This window comes from Esox lucius, chromosome 12 (genome assembly GCF_011004845.1).
Source record: "Esox lucius isolate fEsoLuc1 chromosome 12, fEsoLuc1.pri, whole genome shotgun sequence".
NCBI classification, from domain to species: Eukaryota; Metazoa; Chordata; class Actinopteri; order Esociformes; family Esocidae; genus Esox; species Esox lucius.
The window spans coordinates 6,354,715-6,372,452 of record NC_047580.1 but is presented as its reverse complement, the minus strand read 5'-3'; the positions used below and the strand labels follow the sequence as shown (position 1 = coordinate 6,372,452).

The 17,738-nt window shown below is 40.7% G+C and overlaps 1 protein-coding gene across 6 annotated transcripts in view; it reads right to left on the bottom strand.

Moving 5' to 3' along the window:
- The window catches only part of LOC105014012 (death-inducer obliterator 1), a 42,624-nt gene that overhangs the window by 11,691 nt on the left and 13,195 nt on the right, over positions 1-17,738 (bottom strand). For all 6 annotated transcript variants that reach the window (XM_013136555.4, XM_013136559.4, XM_034296101.1 and 3 more), the window contains 7 exons: positions 17,436-17,661; positions 17,044-17,268; positions 16,598-16,790; positions 1,088-1,562; positions 746-905; positions 437-553; positions 113-217 (listed from right to left, as the gene is read on the bottom strand). In XM_013136555.4, coding sequence (XP_012992009.3) covers positions 113-217; positions 437-553; positions 746-905; positions 1,088-1,562; positions 16,598-16,790; positions 17,044-17,268; positions 17,436-17,661 — 1,501 coding nt within the window. The remainder of the gene's footprint in view (positions 1-112; positions 218-436; positions 554-745; positions 906-1,087; positions 1,563-16,597; positions 16,791-17,043; positions 17,269-17,435; positions 17,662-17,738) is intronic.

Sequence of the window (17,738 nt, the reverse complement as noted above, 5' to 3'; positions counted from 1 at the left end):
CATATATACCTGAAGATGAAGTAATTCCAAGATGTTTCAAGGTGATTAGACAAAACGTCGGATAACACTAAGAAGGTATTAGAGTCACGCAAGGGCCAGAGGTTATAGATACCATGTGTCTATTCGCTCTGGAGGGAAGACTGGGTAAATCAACCTTCACTGGCTCAGGCGCAGGATTTCGCAGCACACATGGAGCTTTGGGACCAGACTCTGAGACCTGCAAGACACAGGGAACACTAGGGAATTAGAAAAGAGCTTCTCAAACAATTGGCCAAGTTGTGGAGGATAAATACATTTTTATTGCATTCTGAAGAAGAGTCTTCTTTAGTCAATAAATAAAGCATTGGGTTGTATAATTATATAGGATGACTGGAACTAGGCTTCTGCATGAGTCTGCTGGGTAAAGTAAAATAAAGCTAACATAATTATACTGTACCTCTGATGTGTCCTTTTTGCTGGGCTCAGACACCTTTGTGGCCTGCATATCCCTCTGGCTCATCCTGGCCAGTCTGAAGGGACTGACCTCACCACGGATGACGCTGTACAACAAACCCTGCAGATCCACCCATAAGAGTCATTATTACAACATAAATAATAATTGTACTGGATGAAAAAGCGGGACATTTGGTACACTCAACTGTAGATTCAACAAAAAAAATGATAAGCCATAACTCACTGTATACTCAAGGTGAGATTGTTAAGACATATAACTTTTTTTGTGCTTTTTTGACATTTGAAAACCAACCTTATTTTTGGGATCTTTAAGGTTGAACATGATGGTTCGGTACTTGTTCATGTACTTGCTGTCTGTATTGTTAAATATTGTAAACATCTCAGTCTCGATGTTGGTGACCAGCTTCACCACTTCACTCTCAGACTTTTCCAAGTCTTCACAGTCGCACACCCTTACCAAACCAAAACAAAGTTAGTAACCGTTAGACAACACAAGTGCTCAAGCAATTTTGCTTTGTCAATCAATGTAATCCAGTGTTGGTGTTGGTGTGTGTGTGTGTGAGAGAGAATGACATGGAGAGAGAACTGTTACTTTTATATCCACCTCCATATGCTTGTATATTTCTATATTCACCTCTTGTACAGGATGTTGGTAAGAGAACGTTGGATGCTCTGCCTGACCTGGTGGTTGGCTGGCTGGGGGGGTCTGGAAGAAGGGGCGATTGGGGCTGGGGACACAGGTAGGTTCCTGGTTTCATTCAGTGGGACTGGGGGTGACGGTAAGGGTGGAGTGGGGGTAATGGGGGGTTCAGGCTGCTTCTTAGGGATGGTGAAGGAGGTCTTGCTGATCCTCAGAGCCCCAGTTTCATGATGTCTGGAGACTGAGGTGCTTAGGGTCTCGGAGGTCGGAAAAGGGCAAGACTTGTGGGAGTTGGATGGTTTTGTAAGGGACTTATCCTCTGAGAGTTTCTTGGAGACAATGTCACTGTTTGCCGGAGAACCACCAAGAGGAGCAGAGAACTCAGTGATGTTGACTGACGCAGTGTGAGAATGTGTCAGAGGAGCCATTGGCTCTATCTCACTGGCTACTGGCTCACTGTCCTTTTTCTCTGTAAGACAATAGAATAACGGAATCAGCGCTAAGAAGTAAATCTGACATCTGTTAGCTATAAAAAGAATCAACAACAAATGCTAAAGTCAGTGTAATAAGCTATTGTAGCAATTTTTTGGGTGTGGTCTGTGATATTAGGGTTGGCTTTAAAGTTGTCCATCAGTCAAGACACCTTAAAGCTAAAGTTAATTTGCATGTAGAAAACTACAAAACATAAAAATGAATAAATTAACAATAATATAATATATTGTATGATGGCATATAAGAAATCTCAAATGTGTAGAAACTGCAAATTGAAGACGATGTTCACTAGTGAATCACAGATTCATCTGGCACCAAAGAACACTCTGCAACTGTGAGTCTTACAAGAAATGCCCTTCTTTGACAGACCTGCAAAACTGTTACTTTTCAGCAAATGAATGACCCCAAACACAGATATGATGGTTATTATTGTTTTGACGCTAGATGCACCAGACTTGTGGCTACATCTGTGTCGGAAATACATCATTTTATTGTGTAAACGGGTGGAAATCTTAATTGTCATGCTACCTTCCAGAGGCTGATGTTGTGGTTGGGAAGAAACAAAAAGAACAATCTCCCACTGTCATCTCAAAAATTCTACTATCACCAGCAACATCACTTGTTCAAGGCCAAGCGCAATGTTTGTCACCAGTTAAGCAACATAGACAGTGAGACCTGACACCTTCCGGGACAGAAGGCTAGGTACAGCACTGTGTGGATTGGTTGAACCTGACAGCATAGCTCTGGCTCAGTGAGAGTTTTTCATTATATACTTTTTCATTACATATTGTGTAAATGTTATTTAAATTAATTTGTCACCAGGTCAACTCTAAACATGCTCTAAGACTAACTTCAGACTGGAAGTCAGCAGATGGAAAAATATTTGATCAGAATCGGAGTCAGGCGGACTGAGAAAATAAACAGCCGCCAAAGTCAAAATGAGACATTAAACATTAAAGATAATACATTGGATCATGAATTAACAACCCAGACTCTTTTAAGATACAGTTTTTCCTTCTGAACTGCGCAGCAGCATTCATCAGGATGTCATCATTCGGTTTTTTGTTCCATCAACCTTGACCAGGCAAAACTAAGTAGCACTATGCCTTCTAATTTCAGTTGATGTAATTTTAACATGAAAGAGAACTATCTTCTTGTGATAAAAATAGCAACATCAGCAGCTGGGTTTCAGACACTATTATCAGCTAAAGGTTATCTTAATGTACAAACAGACAACACAGTGTCTGTACCACCAGGCAGAAATTATAGTAGCAGTGTTAACTCCCAGCACAGTCCTAGTAGACAGGTACCTTTCTTATAGTTATTGGAAAGAACTGCTGTCAATATGCCAAATCTGAGTTGCTCTTGGAGCACACAAAAACTTTCAACCGGTTTTCCCTATTAGATAATGAGTCAGAATCAGCAGCCCTAAAAACTAATAACCCTACCCATTAGTGACTCCATTACCCACAATATCACTGTGAGGAGTCAACAAGCAATCATACATACACTGTTAACCAGGGGACAGAGCTAGCGACAAAGGCCCATCTCGGGTTGGTGCTGGTGAAGTCTAAAACCAGCAAGTATTGAGAGTATAGATTTGTCATCCATGTTGATTCTAACAATGTTTGGATGAAAGTATCATAAGTTAAAAAGCAGAAAATAGCTTCAGAGTGTAAACTAGCTATAAAGATGTGACATCAACTAATTGTCAATGGCCCCCTGTTAGGGGTAGTGATAAGATCTTCAGCAGACTCACACAACTCTTTTCACTGGCAGAAAACAGAGTTTTCAGATTACTGGTCCCCTTTGTGGGACCCATAAAAAGAGCTATGCCTAACCTGGTGAACAGTGACCAGAGTGGTGCTCTTTAGAGCAAATAATGTCAAACAGATAATGATCTCACTTTTGGATACTCCAGTTGTTATAGTAAATAAATATTTTAACAATCTAACCCATTTTCAAGATTTAACTCTGCGTAATACCACAGATACAGTCACACCACTAAAAATGAAACAAAAATGCAAGGAGAAACTTGCTCCCTAGTACACAGACAATACCAGCATTGAGACTTGCCTGTGTGCAGTGCACAGACAATACCAGCATTGAGACTTGCCTGTGTGCAGTGCAATATCAATAAGCACTCATCTGCACAATCATCCTACTTTTTCAACCTGATTAAGGAGAACAACAAAATACAAAAGTGTTTCTGACACAGTTGCAAAGCTAACTAAAAAGCAGCATTCTAAAAGTAGAGTTGTCTCCTTCAAGGAAAATATCTTGATCATTAGAAAATAACATGACTATGTTAAACAATTGCTCCCTATCTTCCGGATGTGTATCAAACTAAATAAAACTGATAGTAATAAAGCCTCTTAAAAAAATCAAACCTTAATCTGAATAAATTAAATAACTAATTATCACATACCTACCGTTCCTCTCAAATATCTTTATTAGAAAAAGCTGTTTCTCAGCAGCTCATGGCCTTCCTGGAGGCAAATAACATTTAGGAAATGCTCCAGACCACCTGTCTTCATGCTTCTTGACATTAGTAATGCCTTTGACACAAAGGATCACACCCTTCTTTTGGAGACTGGAAACACTAATCTATGAATTTGTATTACTTTATCTCTAATTTCAACAGAATGGTCCTTGATCTTCCTTTTCCTTTCAATTCAAAGCCTGACCAATAATCCCTCAACACTGGGCTTCAATCTAGAAAATATTGAAGCAACTTTAACGATGTGGAGGCCAATGGTACAACAACGGTGTTCTCCTTAGGGATATTTCATCTGTGTAAAGTGGGAGCTTCCCCAGCACAGGAGTTCAATACATATGCAAGCACTGACACTCAATACAGTTTTGACTTAAATCTGTTTTAAACTCTGTGGCAAGAGTATTGTATTGTACAATCCAGGTGTGTAAACCTTTATAGACTTCCCCAATAAGACGCATCTACAGGGCACTACACCAATCAGCCAAAACAATATGACCACATGCCTAATATTGTGTAGGTCCTCTTTTGCCGACAAAACAGGCCTGACCCGTCAGGGCATGGACTCCACTAGACCTCTGAAGGTGTGCTGTGTTATGTGGCACCAAGAAATTAGTAGCAGATCCATTAAGTCCTGTAAGTTGCGTGGTGGGGCATCCATGGATCAGACCTGTTTGTCCAGCACATCCCACAGATGCTCGATTGGATTGAGATCTGGGGAATTTGGAGGCCAAGTCAATACTATGAACTCGTTATTGTGTTTCTCAAACCATTCCTGAACCATTTTTGATTTGTGGCAGGGTGCATTATTCTACTGAAATAGGCCAATGCCATCAGGGAATACCGTTGCCATGATAGGCTGCACATGGTCTGCAACAATGCTCAGGTAGGTGGTACGTGTCAAAGTAACATCCACATGAATGGCAGGACCCAAGGTTTCCCAGCAGAACATTGCCCAAAGCATCACACTGCCTCCGCCAGCTTGCCTTCTCCCCATAGTGCATCCTGGTGCCATTTGTTCTCCAGGTAAGCACCCAGCCATCCATGTGATGTAAAAGAAAATGTGATTCATTAGACCAGGCCACCTTTTCCATTACTCCGTGGTCCAGTTCTGATTCTCACGTGCCCATTGTAGGCGCTTTCGGCAGTGGACAGCATTGTCACCCTGGTCTGCGGCTACACAGCCCCATATGCAACAAACTGCAATGCACTGTGTGTTCTGACACCTTTCTATCAATACCAGCATTAACTTTTTCAGCAATTTGAGCTACAGTAGCTCGTCTGTAGGATCGGACCACACGTGCATTACTGAGCCTTGGCTTCCCATGACCCTGTCGTCTGTTCACTGCTTTTCCTTCCTTGGACCACTTTTGATAGGACCTGATCACTGCTGACCGGGAAGATCCCACACAGGCTGCAGTTCTGGCGATGCAGTGACCCAGTTGTCTAGCCATCGCAATTTGGCCCTTGTCGAAGTCGCTCAGATCCTTACGCTTGCCCATTTTTCCTGCTTCTAACACATTAACTTTGAGGACAGAATTTTCACTTGCTGCTTAATATATTCCACCCACTGACAGGTGTCATGATAACGAGATTATCAGTGTTATTCACTTCACCTGTCAGAGGTCATAATGTTATGGCTGATCGGTGTATCTACTTCAATTATAATAATGTAATATTTTTTCATTTTATATATTTTATTGAATTAATACATCTTTAAATTTCACATCACTAAATATTTTGCTAAAATGTTTTGATAAAAAAAAAATCTATTAACTCACTTTTAACAACACTTTGCAGCCAACTGTAAAGTAAATTCACCTACAAGGTAGATTATATAATATTTAACTTTAAAACAATATATTTTGTATAATAATTAATAAGATTACTTGTTATACATTTATATTTCTTTTAAATATAGTCCTTTCAAAAGTGAACTCAGGAACAAATAAAAACGTTAAGTAGGTTCTCATTGTATTCAAACTGCCCTTGAATTCGCAACGACTCAGCTCTTTTCAAAGTTCACTGAGTTCAAAAATTCACATCTTAGGAAGAAAAAACATTTTCAATATTCTTAAATTGTACTGGGGGTCACGGGTAACACAACATATGACAGATTAGTCACAACCTGCAGATTATCTTTATTTTGTGGCACTTAAGTGAGGGTTAAGGCACACAAAAACATGTATCATTACCAAGTTCTCCTGTGGCAATAACAATAACTGGTGATTATTTTTGGGGTAAGTGATCATGATAAGCGTTGTGTTCACATTGCACTAAAACAAAGAAACCAACCAGATGCTAGCTCTCGAGATCTTAGTTAGATCTGGTAGGTTCAGGGTCTCTTTCTTGGAGACCAACCAACATTTTGTGTCAAGTTTGCATTTGGGAACATCAACTAACAGCAATCTTTTTCATTGGACTTGAGTCCAGGCTCTGACTTGAGCCACTCAGGAACATTTACCTTTTTATTTCTTAGTCACTTAACTTTCGCTTTGACTGTGCATTGGACCATTGTCAGGCTGAAAGGTCAACTTTCATCCCATTTCCACGGCAGCAGATTTTCATCAAGGACTTTTCTGTACATTGTTCCACTTACATTCTTATATATCCTAACAACTGCCCCATTCCCGGATGATGAGAAACATTCCCATCACATGATGAAGCCACCACCATGCTGTGCTGCATGCTTAAAAGAAGGTATGGTGAGTTTAGGTTGATGTGAGGTGTTGGGTTTGCGCCAAATGTAATGTGTTTCTCAACCCAGCTCCTGGACGCCCCCCTGCCCTGCATATTTTAGATCTCTCCCTGCCCCAACATACCTGATGTAGCTCATGAAGGACTTGATAATTAGCTGATTATTTGTGACACATCTAAAACATGCAGGGCAGGGGGGCGCCCAGGAGCAGGATTGATAAACACTGTTTTAGGCCAAAAAGTTTTATCAGAATATAAACATTGTGCTACATTGCCACAAAATCTCCTTGTATCTGGCGTACTGTAAATATTCTTGAGTAATGGCTTCCTTCTTGCCACCCCTACCATAACCGACAGAACTGTGGAGGTAAAGAGATGTTGTTGTAACATGTACAGTCAACCAGGATGGCCATAAACATTAGCAGATCTGTTAAAGCTGTCATTGGCCTCTTCATAGCCTTGCTGATCAGACTCTTCCTTGCTGTCATCCAGTTTAGATATGACAGGGATGGCCTGAACTACGGGTCTTATTGGTGCAATATACCTTCCTATTAATCATTTGTACCAGGCTTTAAGGGTTATTCACAGCCTTTTACCTTTTTTTATACATATCATCATATGACCTGGTCAGGCCAATGTCACGTGAACAGTTCTTTAGAAAGATTCTTGGTTGAGTGTTTGCTTTACAATTCACTACCCAACGGAGCAAACCTACAGAAACAGTAGAATGTATCAGGATATCATGTGAGTCATTACAATTTAACAAAGGTGGTGGCCATTGAACTGGGTGAGATTTTGAATAGTTAATTTTTAAAATAGTAGAAAAATCCCATTAAAAGTGTGGAGTAGGGTTGTAGATAAGTGGTTAAAAAAATATGTAATGCACAATACTCTGAGGAACAGATAAGACGACGTTAAAAATGTAGACATTCTACTATACTGTATTAGGGTCTATTCTGCCTGTTTCTGGGGCAGAGTTGAACTTTTGTGTCATCTGACCATAGCACCAGTATCAAAAGAGCAAGTTTCCTTTATTAAACTCCAAATGTTGCCATTTTATACATACATTTCCTTTCTATGTGTTGTTGTTCTTCCTATGTAATGCTTGAATGTACTGCTTGAATGTTTTGCATTAAATTCAAAACTAATTGTAAAAATCATCCAGACATGGGGAGGTTACTAGTGTTAAATAACAGGGGTGCCAATAATTTTGACTAGAATGTTGCATGTTATTATAATGACTTACTACTTTGAAAAATAGTACTAACACCAAAAAAGATAAGATTTATCTGAGCCTAAAATATTGCTGTTTTTTTGTTATTTCTTTTATATAGCATGTTTTGCAAATTTTTACAGAGACAGACAATAACTGCAGGTTTGGTTTGGTCTTAACTGTAGGGTGTATGGTAAAACAAGACCTATCCAAAGCCTTCAGAAGAAAGATTATTAATGCCTGTGAGTCTGGTAAGTCTGGGAACAATTAAAAAGCAATTTCCAAGCAATTTAAATTACCATATCATTCCACTATCTGACAGATTCCATACAATGGCAATCTACTAGGCTACTTGGTCATCCAAACCAATTTAGGGCAAGAGTTGACCAAAAGATGGTCATAGAAGTCTCTAAAAAAAACCCAGGATAACATCAAGGGATCGACAGGTCTCTCCTGACATTTAAAATTGAAGTGCATAGGTCAACTGTCAAAAAAGACAGCAGAATGCCTGGGTAAAGACTGAAATGGCTAGAACAATGTGCTCTGGACAAATTAGTCAAAGGTGGAGTTGTTTGGCTGCAATGCCAGACTCCATGTTGTTGGTAAATTCAAAACACTGCCTTTGAACAATAACCTCATGCCAACCTGAAAGCATGGAAACAATGACATTATGGTTTGGGCTGCTTTGCTATCATGGCCAACTGGCTATCATTGAATCAGCCATGAATTCCATATTGTAACAGAGCATTCTTAAGGAGAATGTGAGGCCATCTGTCAAATAGCTGAAGCTGAACTTAACATGGATCTTGCAACAGGACAAAGATCCAAAACACACAAGCAAAGCTACAACAGAATAGCTGAAAAATAAATGGAGGGTTATGGAGTGGCTGAGTCATAGCACAATCCTATTGAAATGCTGTGGGGGGACTTGAAGCGGAACCTTGCATGCAAGAAAGCCCCTGAAGATGACACTGTTGAAACAGCACAGTAAAGAATAGTGGGCAAAAATATGAAGTTGAAATAAGAGAAAGACTGACAATTACAACAAAAGGCTACACAAAGTTATTTCTGCAAAAAGGAGCAATGCCACTATTGAAGCTTGGGGTGTACTTACCTTTTCTACAGAAACAGCATTTCAGTAGATTTGTGAATAATGAATATTTATATGAATAAATGATTGTAAAGTGTAATCATTCAGTGTCATTTGTTGTATTAGGTTACTTTTTTTGTCAGTTGTGTTAAAGTTAAGATAAAATATCTTAATCTTAATAACTTCCCAGTGGGTGAACATTTTTAAACATACATTGCACTATTAATAGTATTTTTGTATGTAGCAAATTAGCCATCTAAAATATATCTGATTCAGTAAAAAATAGGAGGGGGGAAGACACCTGGCTTACAGACCAGACTGAAATATATCTGATTCAGTAAAAAATAGGATGGGGGAAAACACCTGGCTTACAGACCAGACTGAAATATATCTGATTCAGTAAAAAATAGGATGGGGGAAAACACCTGGCTTACAGACCAGACTGAAATATATCTGATTCAGTAAAAAATAGGATGGGGGAAGACACCTGGCTTACAGAACAGACTGAAATATATCTGATTCAGTAAAAAATAGGATGGGGGAAGACACCTGGCTTACAGACCAGACTGAAATATATCTGATTCAGTTAAAAATAGGATGGGGGAAGACACCTGAATTATAATCAATATTTTCTAGTATTAAATCCAGTTAACATTGGCCCTTTCTAACTGAAATTGTCTTGTTTGTATTGTAAGCACAGCATTTCTCCAGTTTTGGAAGGAGAGATAAAAATGATTCAAAAGCTTCTTAGGCTGCATTGACACATGCTGTCCAATGACTATTTTCCTTCACTAACTATGTATTTTGACCAAAGAATCAAGCTGCCTGGTTAAATGTAGCCGTCTCCTCAAAAAGAAAGGTTAAGGGGTCAGCGCCAGATGGAACCAGGGAGGGACTTCAAACAGCTGATGCCTCCATAACAATAGACCGTGGACCCCTAAGAAACAGTACATGCTCCCAGATTACCCCTGTATGTAGACCAAGCTTCCCTCCATGTAGTCCTAAGAAACAGTACATGCTCCCAGATTACCCCTGTATGTAGACCAAGCTTCCCTCCATGTAGTCCTAAGAAACAGTACATGCTCCCAGATTACCCCTGTATGTAGACCAAGCTTCCCTCCATGTAGTCCTAAGAAACAGTACATGCTCCCAGATTACCCCTGTATGTAGACCAAGCTTCCCTCCATGTAGTCCTAAGAAACAGTACATGCTCCCAGATTACCCCTGTATGTAGACCAAGCTTCCCTCCATGTAGTCCTAAGAAACAGTACATGCTCCCAGATTACCCCTGTATGTAGACCAAGCTTCCCTCCATGTAGTCCTAAGAAACAGTACATGCTCCCAGATTACCCCTGTATGTAGACCAAGCTTCCCTCCATGTAGTCCTAAGAAACAGTACATGCTCCCAGATTACCCCTGTATGTAGACCAAGCTTCCCTCCATGTAGTCCTAAGAAACAGTACATGCTCCCAGATTACCCCTGTATGTAGACCAAGCTTCCCTCCATGTAGTCCTAAGAAACAGTACATGCTCCCAGATTACCCCTGTATGAAGACCAAGCTTTCCTCCATGTAGCCCTATGAAACAGTACATGCTCCCAGATTAGCCCTGTACGAAGACCAAGCTTCCCTCCATGTAGCCGTATGAAACAGTACATGCTCCCAGATTACCCCTGTATGAAGACCAAGCTTCCCTCCACGTAGCCTTAAGAAACAGTACATGCTCCCAGATTAGCCCTGTACGAAGACCAAGCTTCCCTCCATGTAGCCCTAAGAAACAGTACATGCTCCCAGATTACCCCTGTACGAAGACCAAGCTTCCCTCCATGTAGCCCTAAGAAACAGTACATGCTCCTTACAGAATAAAAACAAACTTCCTAACTAATTTGTGGGTCCTGTGTGGCTAAATTGGCAGAGCATGGAGCTTGCATAGAAGGTTAGTAGGTTCTACTGCCGCAGGGGACAGGCACAAAAGCAAAATGTACACACATTCAAATGTATATCAACGGGTATGACCGTCTGCTAAATGACTATGATGCAAAATGTTGTCTTTTGTCATTAAAAGCTTGATTAGAGCTTGATGGATTATGGTGGATGGATGCTAATTGATAAGTTTGAGTGGACTGGAGGACCAGGGTGGTAGACTCCTGTCTCGCAGAGATATGAGGGACTCAATACTGCTTCAGCCATATTGCTTCTTTGAAATCACTGTTTATATATAGGATGGTATTTATTATGGCACAGGTGTTTGTGCAGATGAATTAATGTCCAATAGCAGCGATTGATGGTTCCTGTTTTAGCTGTTCCCACTTCAAATAATTAATTGATAGAAGCACTGAAATGACCCCTGTATTATTTGTTTATCTGTGTCTTTTGTTAAATTGTTCCTCTATTTTTAGCAGGGTGGTTGTGTGTATGCAGAACACTCATGTCAGTGGCAAAAACAGAAGAGCCTCCATGTATATCAGTACTCCATAAAATCTGCTACAACTGTGTTTAAAGTAATCCAATGAACACAAAACAGATTTTCTTTTTATACCCGTTCTTATTTTCAAAAGTTACCCAAACCAGATTTATGCATTCAGTGATGTAGGCTCTGAAGCAGCACAAGATGCAAGGCTGACATCCTGTCTCTGCTCCTTTTAAAGAGGAAGTTCCCCCCCTTTTGCATGTGCCCCCCACCCCCACACTCTTTATGCTTGTAGTTGATCTCGCAAACAGGTCATAAAAACACTCCAAACTAGTTCATATTACATCAAAATCTTAGTGACATATTTTGATTGTAAGCAGCATTATTTAAACATGGATTAATTGTATTGTGGCCTATGTATGCCAACCCAGGACTTTTTAATGGCTAAACCACATTACTTAAGTAATTTCTGTGGGCATCATTTAACATTTGCCACAAGGGTGTCTTATTAAACCTATTCTATTCCACTAAATGAAATATCATTACTGTTTGCTCAGTAGCTGGAAATGTTGTTTGAAATACAAAATACATGCGTGCAGGGTCTGCGAATAGCTTGCTAATTGTCTTCAAGACAAATCTGTAAAATAGTTAGCACAGCTAGCCATTGCTAACATTTACTGGTTAAAGCTGAAGAGTGATGAAGTTGATTGGTGACAATTACATGAAGATATATCTAGACAGGAGCTATAGTATATATTTAAGTTAAATATTAAGCATCATTATTACTTGCAATCAGGCTGCATTGCTTTCAATAGGGAATGATTGCTTTTGTACACCAGTTGGACATGTTAGAGTGAATTCCTCTGATAAGGATACTTTGCCTTCAGGACCTACATCAGGCAGAACTAATGAAGAGTCCTGAAATGTTTAACTAATGAACTGGGTGGGATGTCCTCACGATTAAGGACAAAGAACAATATGGATCACTCCATCAGGAGGAATCAGCCAAGGAATTATACCTCTGAGCATAGGTTTCAGCTATGCAATTATGAAGATGAAATAAGAATACATTTCCAATTCTAATCACATCAGAGCTTTAAAACTGAGCTGACAGACCCAAAGACAAATTAGTGGGGACAAATCAGAATTGGGCTTCCCGCGTAGCCTAGTTGGCAAAAGTTCTGAACAGAGGTCTGGATTGTTTTGGTCTGAAAGTCTTGTTCAATAAGCACAGGATTTATGCTTAATTTTCTATTCTGAGATGGAATCTGATAAAATGACTACACCTGCAGAATCCATTATAACCAATGTTGATGAAGGCCATAATGAAGATTAATAACAGATTTAAATGTAACTAGTTCTTTAGATATTCATACCGTATGATATGATTGAGGTTTGTTTGTCAAGTGTGCATGTAAAATAAGTATGTTCTTTCTAATTCAGGTCCAGCATCCTCAGCAAATAAATGAAACTGCAATCCTTGCAGTTTCATTAAAGTGATTTGTATATGCAGGCCATATGACAAGACAAAGGCATGACAGACTGTTTAGTTTCTCTAGATATGAGCATCTGCTAAATTACTAAATGTCAAATGTAATTGTAAAAGATAAACATCTTCTTTTGGTGTTACTGGAAAAATTGTATTGATAAAGATGATTAAATGACACTTGCTCAGGTGTATGTGAATGTGATAGACCGTCAGCACGCCACGCCAGCTTGCACTAAAGAAGAGTTCATCCAAAGTCTAGCCAGTAGAGGGAGCTTGTGTTTAACAATTGGCTGATCAAGACTAGAAGCTAAAATGGCAGAACAGTTGAACAGAAAGCAGGCGAGAAAAAAAAAAAAGACCCATAATGCTTACACCTATCCAGTTATTTCAGATCAGCAATACTTAGAAATAGCTCTTTCCCTTACAATTGGAGCCCGGAGACTGCTGAGATACGTTAGTGCTCGTCCAAAGCAACAACGTGCACCTCCAGGAGACTCAATGAAAGGACTAAGAACCATGTTAAGGAATGGGAATGACTCCACACCTATTAAAAGATCTTCCTTGCTTGTTACTAAATAGTGTGTGAGGTCTTGGCCAGGGGCCTGGTGTCTCAGTGTGTCCAGCCATAGGGTTTGTAACCACTCGTCTTCTGTAATAAGTCGGTCATTCCCTTCACAATACCATTTATCATTTGATTAACCCATAAGTGAGTCTGGTGTGTCTGATCGATGTTCAAAATTCATCTCGTCAACAAAACACCAATTATATCCCGACTGTAGAACGAGGAAGCATGTCCTTTTGTGAATGATCTCATATCTTAACGGGATAAAGCAGGTCATGTTCCCAAAATAAATCATTGGAAAGGGCATTGTGCAACTCCTGCTGATGTATCGGCTATTGCAGCATTGATCATGTCAGTGGCATTGGCCAGCGTCGTACTTCAGTCTTCATTGAAATTATTCAATGGATCTGCTATTCACTGTCAAGCTCTTGGAGGGAGTCCTCCCTGGCATCTGTACATCCTCAGAGGGCCTCCACGCTGCAGCTGTAAATCCGCTCTTCAATCCCTGTTTGAAGAGTCCCTGTTTGAATGGAATCCTTTTCCCCCTCTGGTCTGAGTGTCCAAAGGCCCTGAATGTGTGTTGATGGGTGTGTGTGTTGGTGTGTAGGTGTATGTGTTGGTGCGTGTGCGTGTTGGTGTTGGTGTGCATGTTGGTGTGCTGCATGTATAACACCTCAGGTTGAAGGTACACATCTCTTCATTACATAAATGGAGTAAGCGGCAGTGCTGCAACCACCCAGAAAGTTTTGATCATATGCCAGCACTTTCCCCTTCTACCGACCGATAAATAAAAGTACTTTTCACCTGTTTGACGTTATTAGGCTGAGCAGTGGGGACGGGTGATCCACACGGGCCAAATGAAGGTTCCCAAAGTGATTTGGACTGTCATATTATCCAGTATGATCTATCTTGTGTGCTTTATGTACAAAGATCTGAACACGCATCCATTCCTGGCGAGTGCGGGTAGTCAGAATTGACTGGTTATAGAACTGATAGACCCCAACTGTTGAAGACTAGTGCTATTAATCTACTAGCATCATGAGTGGGCAAGGCAGACCCAGGTGCTTCTGAACATGAGCACCACCTTTGTTGCACTCAATTACTGCCATTACCGGTGGAGTTTCACTCCCAAATCCAGATGCTGGCCTGCAGTCCCGTCCCCTCCCTTTTTGCTTGAGCTTAACTCCTTGGAGCCACACACTATTGGTCTGTCCCAAACTAAGAATAGGCCCCAGAACTTTGAATTCTATGAACTATCAGGCCAAAATCTCCTGCATTGAGTGACTGCATTCTTTGAAAATACAACAGTGTAACTTCAACCTGTTCCATCCAGAGGATGTCTGGTCGGGTTCCTGTCATTACTTAGTACTTTTTCCCTTGTCACTGCGGTTCTGTTGTCCTTTGGGCCAGGTAACTGTCAAGCACTTAACATAAAAACTGCTCTCTGGGAATACAGCAAAATCTTGCCTACAATTGTAGCTTTTTTTTTCTTCAACTGCACGAAAAAACGCTAAGCTACATGTATCCTTATGAACAGATACTTCCGGAAACCTGTCCCATGTCTGGAAAGTAAGTTATATGATGCTCTGGAGAATATCAACCTTATTGGCTTCATAGCAATGCATTGTAGCTGAAGAAAGTAGTTATGTTGGAATGAACTCTATCCAGTATGTGGAAGTACCAGGGATGCACAACAAATGCCTAGAATGGCTTCCTCCCTCGTCGTCACATCTTCTGCACGAGTACTGTTCTGAATGTAGTCTGTGTTGATGCCCGGTGTGTGTGTGTGTGTGTGTCTGTGGGAGTGACACTGCAGCTGGTTGAAGATTCTAAATTGGTCATTCCAAAATGTTCCAGTGTGGGAGTGTTCTCCTTGTCCACTCTCCCTCACGAACACTGATATGAAGACATGGGTACCGTGAAAGACATTTTGGGGATGCCTACCAGGAAGTGTTTCAACAGCTCCGATTAAGAGAAAATGGAAGACTTTTGCATTGCGGCCTTAATCTAACCGAACTAGCTATAGATGAGTCTACCCAAAATGAGCAGGTTTTGAGAAAGTGGCAGCTTGAAGTCTTACCCAGGGATTCAAAACAAACCAAAGCAAATGCCAGTATGTGATACATTGCAAATTACTGGTCGAATCATAGGCATGATGATTTAATATCTAATTTTCTATCCCCAGTCTCAGTTGGAAATCTACTGCACAAATATTTCAAACCAGTTCCTTCAAAAGGTCAAGTGTTCTGGTTTGTGTCTTTCATTCTGCTATTTTAGGCAGAAGATGTACCATTGTCCGCATTGAAACGGTTTGTTCCATCCAGTGTTGGACTAGTCAGATTGTCATACCAGGCACTACTGGAGGACGTGAGGCCTTGTGTTTGAACCAAAGTTAGTGAGCATTCATTTTCATGGATTCAGAGGTAATGTTTGTTTTCTAATGGCTGAGAATTATTCATGTATCAGAGTGAATTGTTAAGCGCTTTCCATCAATTTGGGAGTTCTACCTGAACCTATGTATCCTATTTATGTTATTATTTTATACATCCAATGAATATCCTGCAAAAACTGAGCATGCGTAATCATGTGAATGTGTAATTCCTAGTATTTTTATGGCTAACTCACCTTTAACTTTTTAGAATTATTTGGTTGCCTTTGAAGGCTGTTAATCTGCTAATGTACTGGTTTTCTTATTTGTTGAAAAACATTAGCAACTACTATTCGACTGTAAAACCTTTCTTGGAATTGAAGAAGTGTCACTGAACCGATCTATTCTTAACATTCCTGTCCTATTTGGGAATGGAGGACATTTTATTTGAATGGTTTCTTTTAGAATGTTTCCTAATCCAAGCTGAAGGAAAACATTTTATAACAAAAGTTGCCAAAATGTGTACACTTACCCATTGCTGCTGACCCCTGCAAATAACCTTGTCTCCCTACACCTGAAGTGTGTGGCGGTCGAGGTGCCGTTACAGCTAGTGTGTGATGAATACCAACTGAGTAGACAGTGGAGGGTTCAGTATGTGTTGGATATGTGTGTGCTGTGAGTGATACATACTGGACTGGTATAACATGGAGGACTCTACGGGTGCAGCCTGTACTGCAGTGAGACTAGGGGCGCAGGGTAAGGGAGGTGTAGACGAGTCCGCTCCCTTGTCCTCAACTGCTTCGGCATCCTTCTCTTCATCACCCTGCTCTTCTTCGGGACATTCCATCGACTCCTTCCGGAGAATCCTAGCCGACCTCTGACCCTGAGGTCGAAATATTCACACAGGTCAACGTCGGCTCATTTTGGGCTCAATTAACTAATACTATTATGTGAGTGTATCAAAGTGTCAGGTTAATCAGTTTCAAAGGTAAACCTCAGCATACGTACACCAACAAAAGCAAATGTTAAACAACAAGGACAACATGCAGAAAAGAAACAAGAAAAAAGCAATTACCAAAAAAGAAAACACCCATGCACAGTAGAACCAGAACAACCCATCTTGAGCCATTGGTTACCTTAGAGACAGATTTAGCTGCTACTTTCTTCTGCGGGCGTTGCTTCGTTTTGGCTTCTTTGGAGTCTGAGAGGGTCTTCATAGTGACAGCCGCATGCTGAAGGATGCAGTCTGTACCACAGTAAACAGAGTCGGGCAGGGCATGCTTACTGCAACCTGGGCCGATGCACTGGGGCAGAGAACTTTCCGTCTCCTTCACAGCAACCACCTCAGGCACCACAACTTCCTAGGACCAGACTCAAGCAAGTCAGCCTAGAACATCTTAAACACGCATCTAAAACATCCTGGTAAAATGTTATCCATTTGAGTCGTATAAACCATATAATACCCCAAACTAGAATTTTCAAGCATGCTTATTCGCAAAACTACTTTTTTTCTCCTTCCTGTTCTCACCTCACTGGCCTGCTCCTCATGGACTCTCTCCACCTGCCCAGAGGAAGGCAGTGTTAGACAGTCAGGTTGGCTCGGCTCGGGGTCCGCCTGACTCTGGCTGTTGTTAGGACAGTTGGGACAGATCCAGTCCCGTCCGCTCCTCTCTAGCTTGCGTCCCTGCATCTCGCTGACACCGACACAGTCGCCATGGAACCACTCCTGACAACTGTCACAGGAGATCATGAACCTGGAGAGGCAATCAGAGGAGCAACATAATGTCAACAAAAGAACAACAAATCTACAATCACAGACAAAACAGAGAAA